The sequence below is a fragment of the Artemia sp. Qi Xiang Cuo genome, chromosome 3 (genome assembly GCF_049724085.1).
Source record: "Artemia sp. Qi Xiang Cuo chromosome 3, ASM4972408v1, whole genome shotgun sequence".
Classification (NCBI taxonomy): domain Eukaryota; kingdom Metazoa; phylum Arthropoda; class Branchiopoda; order Anostraca; family Artemiidae; genus Artemia; species Artemia sp. Qi Xiang Cuo.
The window spans coordinates 66,468,639-66,489,252 of NC_142796.1; the positions used below are offsets into that span (position 1 = coordinate 66,468,639).

General features: G+C 34.6%; 1 protein-coding gene across 3 annotated transcripts in view; it reads left to right on the top strand.

Moving 5' to 3' along the window:
- dom (domino helicase) overlaps positions 1-19,956 on the top strand; it is a 107,934-nt gene extending 87,978 nt beyond the window's left edge. For all 3 annotated transcript variants that reach the window (XM_089086501.1, XM_089086500.1, XM_089086502.1), the window contains 7 exons: positions 1,666-1,907; positions 4,361-4,497; positions 8,990-9,092; positions 12,076-12,348; positions 15,436-16,470; positions 18,614-18,778; positions 19,760-19,956. In XM_089086501.1, coding sequence (XP_088942627.1) covers positions 1,666-1,907; positions 4,361-4,497; positions 8,990-9,092; positions 12,076-12,348; positions 15,436-16,470; positions 18,614-18,778; positions 19,760-19,816 — 2,012 coding nt within the window. In that variant the 3' untranslated portion in view covers positions 19,817-19,956. The remainder of the gene's footprint in view (positions 1-1,665; positions 1,908-4,360; positions 4,498-8,989; positions 9,093-12,075; positions 12,349-15,435; positions 16,471-18,613; positions 18,779-19,759) is intronic.
- Positions 19,957-20,614: the final 658 nt, after the last annotated feature.

Genomic DNA, 20,614 nt, shown 5'->3' on the forward strand with positions numbered 1-20,614 from the left:
GTTAAAAATAGTCAAAAAATATATATGTCAGAAAATAAAACGTTAACCTGTCTTTTATTTAATAAATGAATAATTTTCTTAATTTATTTATTTCAGCATAGAAAAGTTTTCTCAAATTTTTTATTTTGAACAGTAGGGAAAGCTAGATTGGGTTTCTGATTATTTGATCCCCTATTAGAGCATAGGAAAACTTTGTTTTTATTTAATAAATAACTTTTTTTTTATTTACTTCAGTGTGGAAAATTTTCTCAATTTTTTTGTTGTGTTTAAATTCTAGAGATGATTGCTAGATTGTGTTTTCATTACATTTTATTAGAGGGTTAAACATAACTATTTTTTCTATCTACTTCAATGTTGAAAAATTTCTTCAGAATTTTGTGTTCTGATTACGTCTCATTTGCGGGTAAAAATTTGTTTAATTATGAATTGTCGTTAAGTTGAATATTGAAATGAAAATTTATATCTTCAAAATATTGTTAGAGGTAATGAAACCCAAAGTGTTGAAACCGAAAAGTTTTTTCTAGACTTTTTTCCAAGAAAGTTTTTTCCAATTTTTTCGCCCTTGCAAATGATTCAACTTCAAAAGGTGTTTGTCTTTTTTATGGTTAAGGCACAAGGAGGTAGGGGATGGTTCTTAAGCATCTCTTGAAAAAAAATCTGGAGGGGGGGGGATTTATTTAAATTTCTTGTTTCTTCATTTTTGCCAAGAAATTGTTACGTTTTATGAATAAGACAAAGTTAGCACTTCATAAAATTTTGCTTATCTGGGGGGGGGGGGCTATTTGTTTTGCTTTATTTAAAGTTTTTAATTCTGCGAGTGCACAATGCGTTAAAAAGTTTTGCATTCACTAAGTGAACATTTTATCGCTAAATTTTATTTTGTAATAACAGTTGTCAATGGTAAATTAAAAATGTTTTTTGTATTACACTACCAACAGAAATTTTTCTGAAGTCAATGCTCTACTATAACAAACAGATCACGTAACAGTTTGATGAAAACTTTGTAAAATATGATGAGTTTCGGTTGATCTTCGTTTAAGGTCTGTTATTCTCTATTTTATCTGATTTTTATTTATCATTTTTATGTTTATCCAAAAATATAAATTTTTAGATAAATTCATATAATTAAAAAAAATTGAAGTTAAAAAAACTTCTATTTTTATAGATTTATATAAAAACAAAATATAAATTTTACATTTATCCGAATTTGTCTATCTTATCTAATCTATTAAATCTATTTTTAGATTCTAATCTTAAATCTATTTTCCAATTTTGAAAAACACTCGATTTGACTTTTGTTGATATTTTGATAATTCTAAATATGTGTTTGGTCACATTCAGTGTTGCTTTAAACTCTACCTTCATAGAACGAATTGACCAAGACTTGTCATATATAAGGCTAGACGCGTGCGCAAGGACTTCATCGGTAGAGACTATATTTGAAAAAAAAAAACTGTCTTGAGACGCAAAGGGGCGATGACACTCCCTTCCCTTCCCATGCTTACCTGTATATGCAAAATTTCCATATAACAGCTGTGACGAGTTGGACATAAAATGAAGCTGCTTGTTTTAGTTCTTTGCGAAATAAAATGCTCCCTTGGGAAGAACTACCTTTGTTTCTTACCTTTGTTGTTACCTTATTTTTGTTATTATCTTTGTTTCTAGTTAAAAGTCGAGTGTCGAAGGCTCGTCGCGACGATATTGTCACGGCACCTCGGTCCCTGTTTGAAAGACCGAACCCAGTGTTGACTAAGTTGAAGAGAGATTTGAAGTTGGCTCGTGTTGGGGCTCGTCCCGTCGTAGGACCACCTTTTGCTGGCAGTGCTGGTGGACTAGGTCACATCAGATCTGAAGATACTGAACAGTTACCTGAATGGCAAATACATGAAGATATGTCTTTGCTAAATGTATGTATATACGAATTCATAATTCTAACTTTATTCAGTCTGTACAAGAAAAAAAACTGTTTAAACAGAGTATAAAATCAGGAAGACGAATTAATGAACAAAAATAATATTTAATGATTAAGATCGTTTTAATCATTAAGTTAGTCTCAATAAACTTGTTTATTGTTGTAAACTTCTAATTCATTTAATTTTTAATAGTAATTATAATAATTAATTTTAGGATGGTGATTGTGCTGATTTGTTATATAAAGTCAGATATGGTTACTTTTCATCTTCAAAAATAAAAACTCGTGTTCAGTTTACGTTATCTAATCTTCAATCACGTTATCTAATCACGCAATTCTACATTTATAGGTTAGTGTATGAATCCAAAACGTAAAGAATAGGACGTTACCAGCGCTTATTATGGGTTTCAATTGCAAATAAGAAATTCGGAGTAATATTTCAGTTTTGATTAGATGTTGGAAGTTAAAATTAAAACATTTAAATGATTCCTGAACCAGTCCCCCCCCCCCCCCTACTGATTTCCATGACCAAACAACAATTGATTTTACCTCTCTAATTATATTACGAATATTATTATAAAGATCAACAAGTCTTAGTTTCGTTTTCAATTACTTCCTTTTTCTTTTTATTCAGAAAAGTTTATTCATTGTATTGTTTAAACACCTGTTTAAACACCTTTTATTTTTTAGTGATTCTGTTCCTGTTGTATTTGCGGATGTAGAGGGTGTTCATATCCTTTTCCGAAAGTTTTAAAACAAGAAAATCTACTCTTGAGCTAATAGGTTTTAGGGAGCAAAAGAGCCTTAAGTACCAGGGAAAAATTTGAGTAATTTTTGACTAATTTGAAAACATGTTTCATTTTTCGTAAAAATTTGGCCTGAGATAATGTTGCGAAACAGGAACTATAGAACATTTTTACAATTTTGCGATTAATTAGGCTCACTTATTTGGAAGTTTCAAAGGCAGTATGTTCGCATAAATGTTAATGTAGAACATGCTAGGAAGTGTAATGAGCCCTTGTTTTTCGCGTTTTTTTTTTTTTTTTTTTTTAAACGCGAAAAACTAAAAACGAGCATAGGCTAATTAAAAAAAATCTGCTAGAAGTAAAGAGAAGTTCAAACTTTAAAGGAGCCACAGTTTTATAGTTACTTAATAAATTATAGTTTTTTTTTCGAATTATTAATGCCCCCTCCCTCCCCCCCCCCCCCCGCGCGCAAACAGACGCCTATGCTTTGAGCTCAAAGTAAGATATTCGGCGATTTAAAATAGCACAAAAAAATATCAGCGCCACTTTTACCGTGACCTTTCATTTAATTGTAAAAAACTTCAAAGAATAGTGGATGATTGAATTTCGAATCTGTTTATTTATAGGGTTAAAGCTGAAATTTCTCTGCTAGTAATAATTATCCATAATTCTTCTGTTTTCAAGAATTGATTCTACTCGAAATCCAGTCTGCAACAAATAGACCTAGATTAGCTTGGGTAAATCCTGGCAGGTTAAGTAGGCTTGGTCAAATTAAACTGGTGCTGATGAATGTTGCCAGAGTTGCCAAAAAAGAACATTCTGTGCTCCTCGAAATCCAGTCTGCATAAAATAGGCCTAGGTTAGCTTGGCGAAATCGAGATAAGTTAAGTAGGATTGTTCTTGGAATCGAAGGAACTTCTCATCTTCAAAGATCAAACCGCAACAGTCACTTTCTGATATCCAATTTCTAAAACTAAAGTTATTGCTTACTTATTCTTTGTCAATATTACTTGGGTAACACAAAGCCTCATTTTTTGGAATTCCTGTAAGATTTGTAGTGAGATATGCAGATGATTTGAGTGTCGTAAGATTTTTAGCGAAATGAATGAGTTCTGGTGGTTTGTGAGAGTTTGGTATGCAATAATAGATTTGAAAATTAATGTTAAGCAGACGAAGTCACTAAGACTAGGACATCTTCACTTACCTAGGTAGTATTATTAGTAGAGATGATGAATGCAGTGGAAGATCAACCAAGAAGAGTAGTTGAAGCGTAGTTTTTTTTTTTTTTTTTTTTTTTTTTTTTTTTTTTTTTTTTTTTTTGCAGAATCGTCGGCTCGCAACAATCTTTACAAAACCAATCTGATTTTTTTTTTTTTTTTTTCATTGGCCGCAATGTTAAATTTGCTCATGTGTGTTTCAGGGTGTGCAGAGTTTACAGGGACTTCCTCAGAACTCGGAACTTTTTTTTATTTAATAGCAGTTCCGGAGCATGCTGATTACAAATCTTAGACTGATATTGATATAGAGACGTCTACAATCGAGAAAATCAAAGTAAATATTTGAAAATGGTCGTCAGGTCACGCCGTACTGAAGTGTGAGTCATGTCTTTGATTTGTGAGCCCAAATGTAGGCTCTTGGGCAGGTCCCAATTTTTTTTTTATAATGTCGGTAACAAGATTAAATTTTTTTGTGTGTGTTTCAGAGTGTGCAGAGTTTACAGGGACTTCCCCTGAACTTACAAGTTTTCAGTCCTTCTTTAAGTCCAAACTGGGATTTGGTGTCAGATATGGTTAGTGCATGTTCAGTGACGTATCGTTCGCCAAAGGAATGCAAAGTTCGGTAAGTTATTTGCTGCATTACTATTTATATATTCTATCAGGGCACCAAGATTCGCTAGGTGAAAAGAAAGACAGCGTTTTTTAATTTATTTTGCAAAATGCAGTTAGTTTTATTTTATTCGCTGTAGAAAGTAAAACCATTAAGGTATTGGACATCTGAGTGTTGGTGACGTCATTCATATGAAAATGTTTTCTAAAGCTAATTAAGGCTTTAAACAAATTTCCTGACAGTTGTGAACAATCTAGATTCTTTTTTAACACCGGAAAACGAACAATTATCTTATAACGAATAAACACATTGAACCAATAACAATTGCGCGGTTCCCTGGTATACAAATTATTGTTGTAATTTTTCTGTCGTAATGCATAGCATTTAAACCAAAGCAATTCGGAATCCAAGGCTCATTTCACAGCTATAGAATTTTTTTTTTTTTTCTTAAAATTTCGGAAGCAATTGATGTGCTGCCAAACAATTTGTGTTTTGAATCACCTGCTTATCCTCGGAGCTTTCAACCTTCAAGGCTAATTTCATTAAGCAGATGATTTATGAAATACACTAAGGGGTCTGAGAGGGAAATGAATTTTTTTTTTAAACTGGGACCTATCTAGATCTTTTTTCACACCAAAAAATAGTAGTATGCCAATTTTCAGAAAAAAAGGTAGTACTGTGATTGAGAGAAAACTTACAGGTATGCATACAATTATGTTCGTTAAACAAGACAGTACCGAGAGTTTGGGCGCTGATTTATTAACAAACAATTTGCGTTTTGAAACTCTTCCTACTCATCCCCAGGGCCTTAAACCTTCAAGGGGTCTCTAATTTCAATCAGCAGATGATTTATGAAAAATACTAAGGGGTCTGGGAGGGAAAACGAATTTTTTCAAAGTTGTGACCTTAGATCGTTTTTATATCACCGAAAAATAGTAGTATGCTAATTTTCAGAAAAAGCTATAGTGCTGTCATTGAGAAGAAACTTACAGGTATACATACAATTATTGTTTGTTTAACAAGAGCTCGCGCTTCACCTGGACCCTGGCACTTGGCACGTGGCAGGCTTGTTTATATTTGATTCACTAATTACGTATTAGCATGAATCATATTGAATTAAGAAATGTTGATGTGAATTCAGTTCCTCCTTCTTGTTAATGCATCAAAGAATCATCCATTTTATAGGATTTGTTTTCTCCTGGGACTCGTTGTGATTCTCACTGTTGCTTGTCTTCTAATCGCAGATTTTATTTACGGTTCGACGTGATCATCCCTATCACTTTTCTTCTAACCATAGTTTTCTTTGCTTGTGGCGCTTGTCTTCTATCTGCGGATCTTGTTGCACTTCATCTAAGTGCGTTATTACCTCAGATATTTTGCCATGTCTTTTGCTTTAGCTATTGGGATTCAGTCAAGGTCATGTATAATTTCACATGACGTCATAGAAAAAAAATTGTCCAAGCCTCTCCCCAGTCGTTATATTTCTGTTAATTAATTTATTTAATAACAATTATTGACAGAAAACTTAACATAAACACATCCTCTCCAAATGCCATAGCATGATATGGGGGAGGGATAACCAACTCTTTCCTTAACACACTTCAATAAAAATAAAACACCACCTTTAACGATTTAATACCAATTTAGTCTATCAACTATGCATCCTATTTCATTAATTATTAAACAGTCTTCTTAAATTCACTTAAATTACTCTTTTTAATATTCTCATTTAACGAATTGCATAGTTTATCCCCTCCAAAAATAAGGGAAACCCCTGACCAAGACGTAACCAAATTATTAACATGAATTTTGTTCATTGACCTTGTGCCATGGGAATGAACTTTATTAACTTGTGTGAACACACTTAGAAAAGAAGCTGACTTACCTCTGACGCAATTATACATAAAAACACCAGTATAAAAGTCACGGAGAGCAGCCGCTGGGAGTATTTTCAACCTAACATAAAGCTCTCGACACGGCTCAGAAGGGTTTAAATTAGCAAGTACTCTAATGATGAAATTTTGTATAACTCGGACTGGATGAAGGATTGAGGAGAAAGTTCCCAACTATATTGAACTACAATACAAAACATAGGGGCGAATTAAACTAAAATATAACATACGGATTATTTCATTCGGAAAGCAATGTTGAAGTTTACGAATTATGCCAACATTTTTTGCTAATATGTTTGAAACTTTCACAATATGATCTTTAAATTAGAGTGATTCATCAACAACAATACCAAGGTGTCGAACACTTAAAGTACTCCATATTGCAAGGCCCCCAGCTTCAACTGAAGATATCCATGGATAACAATTACCAGACCGTCCAAACACTACAAAATTTGACTTATTATAATTAATAGCAATCTTATTGCACCTCATTCAGATAGACATCTTTTGAATAGTGTTAGACAATGCAGTCGTATTCGCACACACAATTGCGTTGTTATACAATTCAGTAACAACCAGGAGCGTCGTAGATACTAAAAACGATACGACTACGCCTGGAAAAAAAGATGTTATTTTCGCTCTTCGAATGTGTATAAATGTGACGTAATTCACACGAACTTTTTCGTGGCATCAATTCAGTTCATCTTTCCTGTATATAATTCACAGACACCAAAATAACTTCATTCCATTCCAGGGTGGTTCATGTGTGAAATAATTTCCCTTTTCCTCTATATTTTTTGCAGACGCTAAAATAACATATCTTTCACTCTATGGTGAAAAATCCGCAATTTTAATTAATCAATTCTGGGGGAAATTCAATTATCTCCTTCCAGTTTATCCTTCACAGACTCACGTACAGTAAATTAGCATATTCCTTCATTCCATTGTAATTTTGCTGTCATCTAACAGCAGGTTTCGTTGTGCAACGTTTTTCTCTGCAATTCAATGTGATTTTTGCTGTTCCATGCCTTTTTCTTTAGCTGTCAAAAAGTTATTTGTCATCTTGTGTAATTTTGTATATGTCGTGAAACTAAAAACGATGCGACCACTCTGTGAGGAAATCTGAAGTAATTTTTGCTCTTGAACTGTATGTGACGTTTCTTACTCGAATTTCCTTTTCATAAACGAAGGCTCTAAAGGAATTTTCTCCGACTTGTGACGTGTCTAGTGCCAATTTCAAAAAAAGAAGAAAATACGGAGCCGTTTTCAAGAAAAAATTATAAATAAGTACATAGTTGCTCCTTTAAAGAGTTTTTTTTTCTATCTCTATCTTATTTTTTCTAAGATCTTTTGATTAATTGACAGCCATTCCACCTAAAAACCAAAGTATGATTATAACTTAAAGTTTTTGTGTCTTTTTCTTTTTTAATATCGTTTCATCAATTGCTAACCCTTCCAATCACAAATAAAAGTATGTAGATACTGCGTCAATGTCGTTTTAAAGTATTTAAGTCTATTAAATATATAGCAATTTGGACTACCCAGGCGCTACCCAGGTGTTGAGACCCTATGTTATTTTGTCGCCAAAAAGAACTGTTGTTTATAGATCAATATTTTATTGTTCAGTTTGAAAATATTTGTTAAATTTCAAATTCAAATTCGGTAATTAATTCTGTCTTTTCATTTGCTTTGTCACATGTACAACTTTTTTTTTTTAATTCCACCTTGTCTTCTTTTAATGTTACTAATGTTTTTACTTTCCAAAAGTTATAACTACATTTATTTACCACATACACTTACAAACGAAAAGATAAAAAAAAAATATCATCATATAAAAACTAGACTTTTGATCTTTAAATAGAAGCAGTTTCCTTTTGCTATGGCTTTTTAACGAAAAATAGTACTCGTCTTCTTCATCCAAGCAGTCCTAAATTTAGCTGATAGATTTTAAGGTGTATTGATGTATAGCGCAAGGAAAAAAGTAAAACATTTTTGCTCAAATTTTTCGCCTTTATATCCTTAGTTTTAGTAGTAGTGGCCTAAACTGATTATAAGATGTATCGTACTGATTACGACTCGAGGCTGTGTCAAATGTGCTACCTCCAGAACTATTGCTTTCAATAATTACTATTGTCGGATTTTTTTTTAATGATAGGAGGTCCCCAAGGTTTTTTTTTCCCCTTTTGCCCTTTTGTTTTATGGTGGTTCATTATTGTCACCACTCATAAGTTTATTTATTTTTAAGCCTAGGGGGTGGGGTTACTTACCTTAACAAGCTTTGCTTTAGCTTTTACTATGTTATTGTTTATGAATAACCCCCTTTCTTTATAACAACAATAAGTTTGTAGAGGGTATTTACCAGTGTTGCCATTTTTTCCTTTTTGCATCTCTCTGTGCTCCTAGGATTCCAAAGAGTTAATTACATTAATTCCAAAGTTTATTCTCTATTTCTTTAGGTAGTTTTCAGAACATGGGTTTAGTGTTGGGGCTAAAGTGAACCCTTGGACATGAAAAGAAAACTTTATCAACTCTAATCTCGGTGGGACATCTTTGAATCTGGATTTCAGCTGTTCTGACAGCCAATGTTCTTATGCAATTTAATTTCGTTGCAGGTATTTTAACGTAATTGTACCAAGAGAGGAAGGACGGTTCCTACCGGGAGACATAAGCCCCAAAAAATTGAAGAAAAATAAACTGCTGATGAAAATTAATCAGGTAAGACAACTTCAGTAATTAGGGCACTGTTCCAAGTAGCACAAAATAATGTTTGTTAGACGTAGCTATTGTACGTACCAAACATGTCATAGGTGAATGTGCTCTGTTTCGGACTGCTTGATGTACAACAAAATGTTTTACGGCCGTACGGTGCCTTAAAAGTCATTTTGCGAGTGTCGGCTAAAAGTCTCAAAAACAAACGACCTATTAGTGAATTCTCGTAGAGGGCTAGTAACACCGAAAGCTTTAAAGGGTTTGTTGTTTGACTCAAAATCCAGTCTGCACAAATCTAACTGCTCTCAACTACTTGGATGGGATTGTCAACAGGTTTATGACATCGACACACTCTGCTTATACTAAGATTGCTAAAAGCATTGCTGACGCTTGTAGACCAAGCCCTAGAAATACTGAATACCCAGAAGTAGGCAACGAATTAAAAATTCTGGGAGCACTTGAACGAAAAATAAGTGGTTGCAAATCCCGAAGATCCAACATTGAGCCAAGAGACTCTTCTAATTAAGCAACGCTTGAGGGGTATGACATAATCATGAAGACTTGATCTGGGTCATCATGGCTTGTCACACCAACGACCCAGCATTGTGTGGGTATGCCTGGTGTGCTAAAGTATGCGGGTTTGACTGCCCTTTTGATTGTAATCGCTATGTAATATTGTCATCTCCGCAATTTCGTCTCAAAGACAAACGACCTATTAGTGAATTCTCGTAGAGAACTAGTAAAGCTTTCAAAAGTTTGCAGTTTGCCTCAAAATCCAGACTGTCTTTTGAGACAGACTGGATTTTGTCCAGTCTCAAATTCCAAATCTAAGGAGGTTAACTGGGACAGTTGAATTAAGACGGACAGGCCTGATGGCGACAGAATTCAGACAAAAATTCTATTGCAATTGGACATCTTGCCTTAATCATACTGCCAAATAAAAGATATGCTCACTAATCGCTTTTCTCATTTTAAAAAGAAGCAGATTTGATGTGGCTCAAAGTAGTTGAAATATCGACCGTGTCAGACCAAACGTATTCCCTGCTATAAGTAACTCATTATTAGGCTACATTGCAGCAAATCTTTAGATTTAAATAAGAACGCATCAAAAAGGGCAAGGTCGTTTCCAGGAGGGGGGATTAGGGGGTTTAACCCCCACCCTTTTCCTTCCCTGAAATGTTTGTCCGACTCGTAATAACGTAGCAAAAATGACTGTAAAGCAATTTTTGATGTGTTTTTAGTTGTTTTTTTACCCCCCTCCCCCCAAAAAAAAACAAAAAAAACAAAAAAAAAACTGGCACATTCTTGAAGAAGGGTATATTTGTGATTCTGTTGATATTACATTTAACTTTTTTTTTCGTGAATCTATTTCCATTTCCGACATTCGATCGGTTTGGATCGATAGACGTATTTCAGGTGATTTCAGAGCCAAAATCTGATTGTTCATGAAGAGGTACCTTTGTGCTAACTAGAACGCGCACCGTAACACTGTTTTTGCGGAGTTGGTGGTAAATTCAAGGTTCATCTCCCCCCCCCCCCAAAAAAAAAAAATCAAAAATCCTGTAATCATAAAAATTTATATATTTGAGCTAGAAGTAAACCTCCACTAAAGAAAATCTAACAAATGAAAAGGAGTATGGATAAACTAGTTAATTAGGACTAATTCCACAAATACGAATGGGCACTTTAATTTGTAGGGAATGATTAACCTATAAAACATTCATTTAGTTGTTATATTGCTAATTGGAGGGGAGAGGATGAAGTAAAGTTAAATTTATTAATAAGAATAAAACTTAACAAAATACATATATATAGCACATGAAAACAAAGTCTCAACATTTGAGACTATGTTTTCCTTGTATATTAAGGATTCTTTGAAGACATGCATTTTCAAAGGCCAGGATCCGACGCTCTTGCTCTAAGTCAATATGCCATGATTCGCATGCGTACCCCAGAATCGACAGAACATTGCTATCGAAGTCTCAAGTTTGACGAGGAATGAAAAGGGGAAGGCATTCGGTCGCCAGAATGTCTTCTTCCTCTTAAAGCAACACTTGCTTTTCCTATACGGGATGCTACTTCTTTCTTCAATGAGCCTGTTTCCAATTATGCTTCCTAGGTATTTAAAGTTGACCACTTGTTCCAACTCATCACGACACTTGAACTGAAGTCGTGAGTTCGATGTTGCCATGTATTTGGTTTTGTCTGCGTTGATTTTGAGCCCAACACGTTTCGCCTTAGTGTTGATTTCTTGAAGGAATTGCTGAAGGTGTTCTTTGCAATTCTTGAGAATAGTAGTGTCAACTGCAAAATCAAGATTACATAGATTTTTTTTTACACTAAGGCTAATACCTTGAGAGGTGGTACTTCTCAATATATAGGCGATTACTATGATGAACAGCCATGGTGATAAGATGCAGCCTTTTCTAACACCTGAGAGTATTCTGAAGCGTTGTGTTAAAACTACGAGTAAGTGGATCAAGAAATTTCGTGTGTATTTTCTGTTAAAAAATTCTTAGCATGTGTACTGGCTCAGTATTCATGCTTAGTATTCTGTTAAAAGATTCTTAGTATGTTAACTATGAAATTCTGATCGTCAATTTTATACCTAGCTTATTATGTACCTACATGCAGTGAGAGGTTTCGTGGTAAATTTTCTTCCGAAATTTTTTTATTTAAAAACACTTTATAGAATTATCTACCGTTCCCCTTATAAAAAAATCCCCCCCCCTTCCTAAGAGTTTCATCTTAGAGCATACGCGTACTTTAAAACCAATAGCAATATACACAACAACAAACACAAAAATGAGCAAAACAAATAATAGTACTAGACATATTTAAATCACTGTCTTCAACCCCTTTTTCCATAAATTTTCCGCAATAATTAGGCCTCTAGAAGTAGTCCCCAAAATACTGGGGGAGCAGTGGTACATCCCCTCACAAAAACAAATTCCTTTGAATTCACTAGCATGCTTATTCTTTTCCGCAGGGCTATAAGACAAACCGTCCAATGAAGACTGCTGCTTTGTTTCAAGTGGATAATAACCAAACCTTCACCTCTCAGTATACTAAGAGATATGAGATTTTGAAATCCGTTGCCAACCGTCGAGCACCTACGACTCGACCTTTGTTGTCAGCGAGTGGAACGAGTCGGAATCCGAGACATACTCAACTATTTCAAGAAAACGGTGTTACGTATGAAGATCCCCTCCCTCCACTGCAGATTGCTGCAAGAAAAGCAGAAAAATTGGCGAAAGCTCGGGTAAGCTTTTTGGTGAAGTAATTTCTCAAAAAATGTCCTTGAGATTAAGAACTGGCAAAAGCTTGGGTAAGCTCTTTAGTATAGTAAATTCGTCCAAAAGTGACGAAAACTCGGGTAAGGTATTTAATGAAGTAAGATCGTGAAAAGGTGGTGAAAACTCGGGGAAGCTCTTTATAAAAGTAAGTTCGGCATATAGTGGCGAAAACTTGGGTAAGCTATTTGATGAAGTAAGTTTTCCAGAAAGTGACGAAAGCTCGGGTAAGCTCTTTGGTAAAGTAAGTTTACCAGAAAGTGGTGAAAGCTCGGGTAATCTTTTTGGTAAAGCAAGTTCGCCATAAATGGCAAAAGCTTGGGTTATTCATTTTGGGTAAAGTAAATTCGCCGAAAATGGCAAAAGCTTGGGTAATTTATTTTTTGGTATAGTAACTTCGCCAAAAACGAGAGAAAGCTGGGATAAGATCTTTGTTAAAATAAATTAGCCATAGATTTGCGAAAGCTCGATTAAGCTGCTTCGTAAAGTAAGATCGCCAAAAAATGCCAAAAGCTCTGTTAAGTTCTTTGATAGAGTAAGTCAGCCATAAATTTGCGACGCTCGATTAAGGTGTTCCGTAAAGCAAGTTTGCCAAAGAATGGCAAAAGCTCGGGTAAGCTCTTTGGTGAAGCAAATTTCTAAGGAATCAACCAGTTTTGGTCAATAAGGAAAAGCAGAAATGTGAATGTATGATATATGTGTGCTTCTTGCACATCTTATGCTTCTTATGTGTGCTATAAGCAGAATGTGTGATATATGTGAATATGTGCTTCGTAATGAATTAGCGAAAGAGCCTGTCGGACGACAAGAGGCCGAAAACAAAAAAAGTCTCCTACCCTTACCCCACCCCACAAAAATCCCGAAAAGTTTAAACTGGATTTTCAACCATGATAAAAGCAGGTGTACTTACTAAATTGCGTATGCAAATTGTCACGTTTTACTGAAACCTACTTACTATATGCAATCTATAAAGCGACTAACTCACTTGCCTTCAGGTTTCAGGCATAAAAAATGTATAATCTGTTGTGAGGGTTGGAAACAAACTGAGGCTTCAGGTCTTGTAGTTGCCTCTTCGGAGACGCTTCAGATTACCACTTCAAAACGGCACGTGATTGCATTTGGATTAGTAATTAGCTGTGTGTTGCTGACACTTACTAATTATATGAAGTAAGACTTCTTAAGCAATGAATATTTGAAAAAAAAATAATTGATAACTATAATTGTAATTTATTAAATTAATAGATTGACTAAAAGAAAAATTTAAAGATCTAATTCTTGTCATTTTTATTTCAATAATTATATGCAAATAGATTGGATCAGCAATGATCTTTATGTTGAGCTGTCTGTCTCTAAAAGCTTTATATTGTCTTTTGCCATATTCAATGACAAAAGGAAAGAGACTACTCCAACCTCCAGGGAAAATGGGATGTCGTCAGATGTCTAATAATCCCTAAAATAATACTTGCACCTTAATCCTAAACCAAACGCATTCTTTGAGCCTGAAATGTATTTATACAAACTAAAATATTTGTATATCATACAGATAAGTTAGAACTACCTCCCCCACCTCTCCCAGAAGAAATTGGGAATCGTTAGATTGGTTGTAAGTTATCCAAAAGGGATTATATACCATATTTGTAAAGTTTATATTTGCAGGTTACCCCGTCAAACTAAGCATGCTTTAAAGGTCTTTGAATAATAAAGTTTATCCATTAGTATGCGTATAGTGTTTGTTATTGGGAAGCGTGCATGTATTTTTTGGGTGGGGGAGGGTAACTTTCTGCTGGGGGTATTTTCCACGGGAAGAACTTTCCATGGGGAGGGAGGTTTCCGGCGGGGTAATTTTTCAGGAGAAATTTTATACTGCGGGAATCTGCCAGAATTCCTATACGGAATTCTTTTTATTTATCTTACTTTCTCTTTCCCGAGTCAATTTTACGTATGAAGACTTAAGGGTAGTTGTCCGGGGTTAATTTTTACCGGGATTGAATTATCTAGAGGATCTTACCGTGGCGAAGATTTTTCCGTGGAGATGGGGCCCTTTTTCCTCATATTATTTAAAGAACGATCAGAAATTAAATAAAAAAAACAACTTTTTTCAGCTCAAAGTAATGAGCAACATTCAAACTTAAAACAAACAGAAATTATTTGTCAATTAGGGGAATTTTCCCCTCCTCAACGCCTCGCTCTTTACGCTAAAGTTTAAATGTTGTCCCAATTCTTTAATAGCGACTCCTGAAACATAGAGGTCGTTTATTAAGAACAATAAAAAGCTTAAAAAAAAAAATTGCGTGAAGAGTGAGGTGTTGAGGAGGGGGCAATACCTCTCATCGATGTAACAATTTCTGTTAGTTACAATTATGAGTCAACCCGTAATCAACTTTCCTATTTCTTTTATTATAGCCCTAGACAGTGGAACTGATTAAATTTATTGTAGAGCTCAATGTTTGATGCAGAATTGTTCAAACGAGTACCTTGGATAATTCCTCTGGAAAGCTTATAGCATATATGACCTACCTACTGTTAGACCTGACTCTCTATTTTAAATTTTTCGAAAAAAAAATATAAATGGCAGAAACATAGAACCACATCGTCCTTTCTTGTGTTTGGTTTGAGAAGTTGAAGCGCTCTCTTTAATAATAGTAATCCTTTTCATATCTCCTGTCCCCTTCCCCTTTAATAATAGTAATACAAACACAAAAAAAACAGCTTTTTTATTATTAATTTTCATAGTTATAATTGATCGTTTTAATTTTATTTACTAAAAAGTATTTATTTATTTAAAAAAAAACTGTAAAAGTGATTATTTTGACAGTCTTCTCAAGGAAAATTAATTTAATCAGAAATTTAAATTTAATTGAAACTGAATGATTTTAGTTAATTATTACACATTTTTTATTACAATCTGGAAGTACATACAACTATTTGATTGTATAATGTTCAGTGGCATTGGTAATATCTATTTGCTTATTGATTCATTTCAATTATGTGCATCTTTTCACTTGTATATGTTTTTCGTCATACGATGAATGCTTAGTAATCACGTTTTGTTTTAGGCTCAGTCAGCAGCAGTTGAAGCTACAACAGCTGCAACACCTACATCACGAGCATCATCGTTGCAACCCAATCCACAGAGCCCTGGATTGACGCAAACAACTCAGGCACAAAGTATTTCAGCTCCACAAACAACCGCCACGGTTGCAAAACCCCAAGGAAATAGTGTTGTTGTGCCTGTTTCCAGCTTTACAGCAGCACAAATGCAAGCTGCTGCGCAACTTATTGCCGGATTAAACACAATCTCCACTTCCAAAAATGGAACAACAACTGTGAGTGCGCGCTCACTCACCCCTGCTCAACTCCAGCTGTTGAGAGCTAAAAGACTTCAAGCAACAACTGTCTCATCGAGTACAGCTGCTTCGACTTCTACAACTTATGTTGCAGTGCAAACAACAGGGACATCAGGTACAACACAAAGGGTTGTTACATTGCCTGGGTCTCAAGGGAAACAACTGGTGTTGACTAAACCCGGACAGGGTGTGACCAGAGCAATTGTGGCGGATGCGGAAGTAGCTGCCTTGCTTAAGAGACAACAAGCTTTGCAGGCCCAGAAAATTGCATCCCAAAATCAGATTGTAATAACAGATACTTCGTCAGGGATGCAGTCATTCCAAGTTGGGTCTTCCGGGACCTCAAACACTCAGATTGGCTCTATTCTTAAAGGTCAGCAATCAGGTGTCACTACAATAAGTGCTGGGGCAATGACGATTCCTGTCTCAACTCTGTCTAACGTATCTCAGGGGCCACAGGCTCGTGCCCAAACGATTGGCTTGGTCCGTACCACTTCGCTTGGTGCTACTCCTAGACAAATAACGATCCAGCAGCCTTTTCAGAATAAAAGACCTCAATTACAAAGAGCACAGAGTGCACAGACAATTGGTGTTAGAACGCCAGGGAGTAGTATTCAACTGGGTGTTCAGTTTTCACAAGGAACGCAAAGAGTTCCTGTGTCGATGCTTCAGCAGGTTGTCAGGGGGCCTCGTGTCACTCTTCAGCCTAGAAGTGGTCAGCAGCCTGTTCGTCAAACAATTCAAGTTAGTCTTTTTTTTCAGTCTATTTTTGTTTTGTGAGGACCGTGGAATACCTCCTTTCACAAAATTCTGAGCCCCCTTACCCCCACCAAAAAAAAAAGAAGGAAAACTTGTCCTGAGGGTTCCAACGGTCCCTGAGCCAAAATTTTGTCTACCTACCAAACTACTTCTGCACTGGTGAGTGGACAGATCTGAAACTATTTAGTTCAGCAGTACATGTATCTTGTCCTTCTCTCAAAATCGTCTGTTTCACAAGGAACACGAACCGTAAACGCATATTTCAAAAAGCATAAAAAAAAGTATACAAATTTTTGTTTATTGACTTCTATCAATTTCCTAATACTGTATTACTTTCATTTTGTCTTGAGATGTTTATATAATTAGATATTTTAAAGTATTTTATTTTGATTTAAAATATTGGTCATAATATCATGAATTACTTTGTATAATATATGCATTTTTTATTTTTATTTGTCTCTTCTTACTCATTCTGTCCTCAGGTTTTTTTCTTGTTTCTTTTCCTATGATTATCCATTTTCTAACTATTTTTTCATTGCAGAAAAAAAATTGATTAGTTTTAACTCACAAAAAGTTGAATTAATCTAAATAAATATCATTATAATTAAAATAATCTTTGAAAAAATGAATAAGGCAACAATCTGCTTATAACAAGAAAAGATTATTATATTTATTTTTTAATATAAACAGCTTTAAGCACAATGCTCGTCATAAAAGGAACATGTCACAGTTTCGGGATAACCGTGTTTTCTTTGATTCATTACTTTGGCAGCATTGCGACCCGTAACTCATCGTGATGTCGAAACTCCAACGTTTTTATCTGAGTCTTAGTATCCCCAGGGGTATGTGGGCCTATTAATAATTGATTCATTTCCCCAAGTTGAAATCCCCATTCCCTCCTCCTCACCCTGCAAAGCATTAAAACGGTTTTAGGAAAACAAAGATGAGGAGTTGGTTCCTCTCGGATATGTACACTGTGGCTTTTCATCTTTTTTTCTTTTTGCAAGACGATCGTTATTCCTTTATCCTCCTGGGGGAGGGGGGTGAGCCTTCTTTGAAATATACTAATCATTAGTATATCTATGAATTTTGGTCACATAAAGTTGTGCTTTTTTTCAAAATTATGTCGTGTAAAGAACATTTGAAATTGAAAAAATGAAAATGATTGGTAGAGTACACAAGTTTTTTTCGGGGGAGGGGGGGGGGGCTACAGAAAAACTTTAAAAAACATGTCAAAAATTGTTTATATTCATTTTTGTTATGTTTTTACGACTCTGACAAATATTTCGGGAGGACGGGTCAAATCCTACCTCCCCAACCCTGGATACGGCTTTGACTACTACTAACAACTCACTACAACACCAAATTGCTTTAGGCCGACTCAGCTGTGTACGCCCATTCTCCAACCAATTTTTTCAGAGCTTTACTCTTTACAATCTCACGTGAAGGTCCAATTTCCTTGTAAATCATTTCTTTTGATATCTTCCCACCCCGTTAAGGACCTACCTGCTCTACGCCTGGCCCCAGATGGTTGGCTAAAAAAGACAGTCTTGGCAATTAGTCATCCGTAGAATGAAGCCTTGCCGTCTTAACCTTCAAGCTTTAAGCCATCTTAAACTCTCTTTCATTATAGCAATGATGATGATTTCGTTATAACAATATATCAATGATATATTTATACAATAAATGTACTGTATACTAATTATATTTTATCACTAAATTAATTGTAATTATTTATTAATTAATTGTATTTTATCACTAAATTAAATTATAAATTATAAAAGTGCTCCGGAGGAAAATATTCGCATGTTGAATAAAAGTGCAAATTTGTTTTTTAAAAACTATGTCTCACACACACACACACATACACACACAAAAATTGAAATCGGAGAAACTGAAACGGCCTGCAAATATTTCTTCGTTAGTTTTATATAAATTAACTCATTAAAGCTAATAAATTTTTGATTAAAGCTAACATTATTATACACTATATACTGATTATATTTTATTACTAAATTATATTTCTTATATTTATATTAAATATGAATAAATATTATTAAGGTTGTAAAGTTAATAAACATTTAGTTAAATAAAATCATTGCCTAATTAAAAGGTTAAAATGTTTTAGCTGGTTTCTGCTCCGTCTTTGCGTCCTGTTGCTCCAAATATCACAGTGGACCAAGCTGGCCGATTTGTTTCATCCTCAACAATTGTCAAAACATCAGTTCCAACTCTACAGCCTGTGTCTAGTTTAAAGGCTCAGCCCACTCCGATTCTCACCCCTGTAACACAGGTAAGTTAAATCTTAAATTTAAATTATAAATCTTGAATTTTATTTTTCTTGTCGGTTTATTTTTCTTGTTTTCTCTCTTTTTTTTATCGTGTTCGGCTAGTGTTCTTAGATAAATCCTAACATTATCAATGCGGCCACTAAAAAGCAAAGGCCTGGTGTACCAACTGTGTACCCCTAAAATCCTATCTGTTAAATTTCCTTAGAAAAGACATCAAAAGATGGGTTTTTGGGGAATAACCCCCCTTGGAATACGGTTCCAAATAAAGGTGCAGCGTCTCATGGTGTTTTAGGCTTCCATGTTTAAACTCATTTGACAGGATCTGCTTATAAACTAGTCATTCAAATAAAGGGTATCGTAAAGTAAAGTGTATAGAACCCCATTAACAAAGGACTTAGAATCCTAATATACGTAACATAGATTACATTGAAGAAAATTATATAATAGAGCAGATAGAACATGTAGAAAATATAAAAAAAAAGAATATTCGCATGTAATATGGAATGTATAGAGTAGGACTATAGAATAGAACAAAATAGAACAGAGCATGAAGGCATAGAAAGACATAAAATATTAACATATATAACATAGAATACATACTATAGAGTATAGAATTGAACAATTTAGAATAGAATACACAGTAAAACCATAAAATACTAGCGGGGTTTGAACACTCCCTCCACCGACATTTTTGTCTGACTTAAAAAAAGGAGCGAAAATGCATATAAACAAATTTGTTGATGCGTTCTCTTAGTTTTTAACCCCTTCTCCCTCCTTCCCAAACAAAAATTGTAGATACGTCCCTGTGAAATATCCTTTGAGAACAGCTTAGCGAACGGTTTTTGTCTTTTACTTTGGAAGTTGGAGAATGTCAGTTACGGCCTTTGTCAGTGACATCTACGAAAGTCTTTGATTTTGACAGGTGTCTCTTTTATGAATAGAAAATATTTGGTTCAAAATTAAGCTATTTCTTCTTTTTGTAGGAAGTGAGATTAACAATCCCACAAAAGATGGAAGAATCGACGACTGGTGAAGAATGAAGAAATATTTAGTTGTAGTGTATTTTTGTCTCTTTGCATCAAAGATAGGAGTATTTGATTAGTCAAAAAAATATACCTTTTTCGAAGAAATTTTTTTATATGAATTCCTGCAATGATAAAAAATAAATTCGTTTCTTTTACTTTGGTTTTTGCCAAACTTTAGGAAGTAGCTGTAAGCAAAAAATAAAAATCAAATATAAAAAATTATACTGTTCCACAATTCTTGTGTAATTAACAGAATTCTTATTACCACGAATTCATGTGTTCCACTCAGAAGAGGTAAAGAACATTTGATATTACCAATTATTATTACCATCAATTCGTATATTACCGTTCTAAAGAGATAAAGAACATTCTATATTGGCACTCTTGTATTATTACCAATTCGTGATGGATTCGTGATGGTGGACCCCTTGTTGCAGTGAGCTAGACGAGAGGCCCCGGCGGAAATCCTTTCAAAGATATTGACACAGCTATTTATGGTGCTAAATTGACTCGCTGAAAACGCCAGGTCGGGGTGCACTTGCTTGAGAACTTTGTAAATGTAAATGGCGTAGCTTTCCTTTCTCTTGCGTTTCCTTTCTTATCAGTTTTATTCATTTTTTCTGCGCCTTACCAGCTTTCTTTGATGCTTTTTCAGAAGTCTTTAGGGCCATGTTCAGTAGTTCTTTGACGAAAGAAAATTTTCAACTGAATACCTTTCACAAAATTTGAGCTGTATTTATGCAAACAAAAGTTCCCGAGTAGTTTTGTTTCATAGAGGAACTGTAGTCCACGCATGGAGTATAAATAGTACGG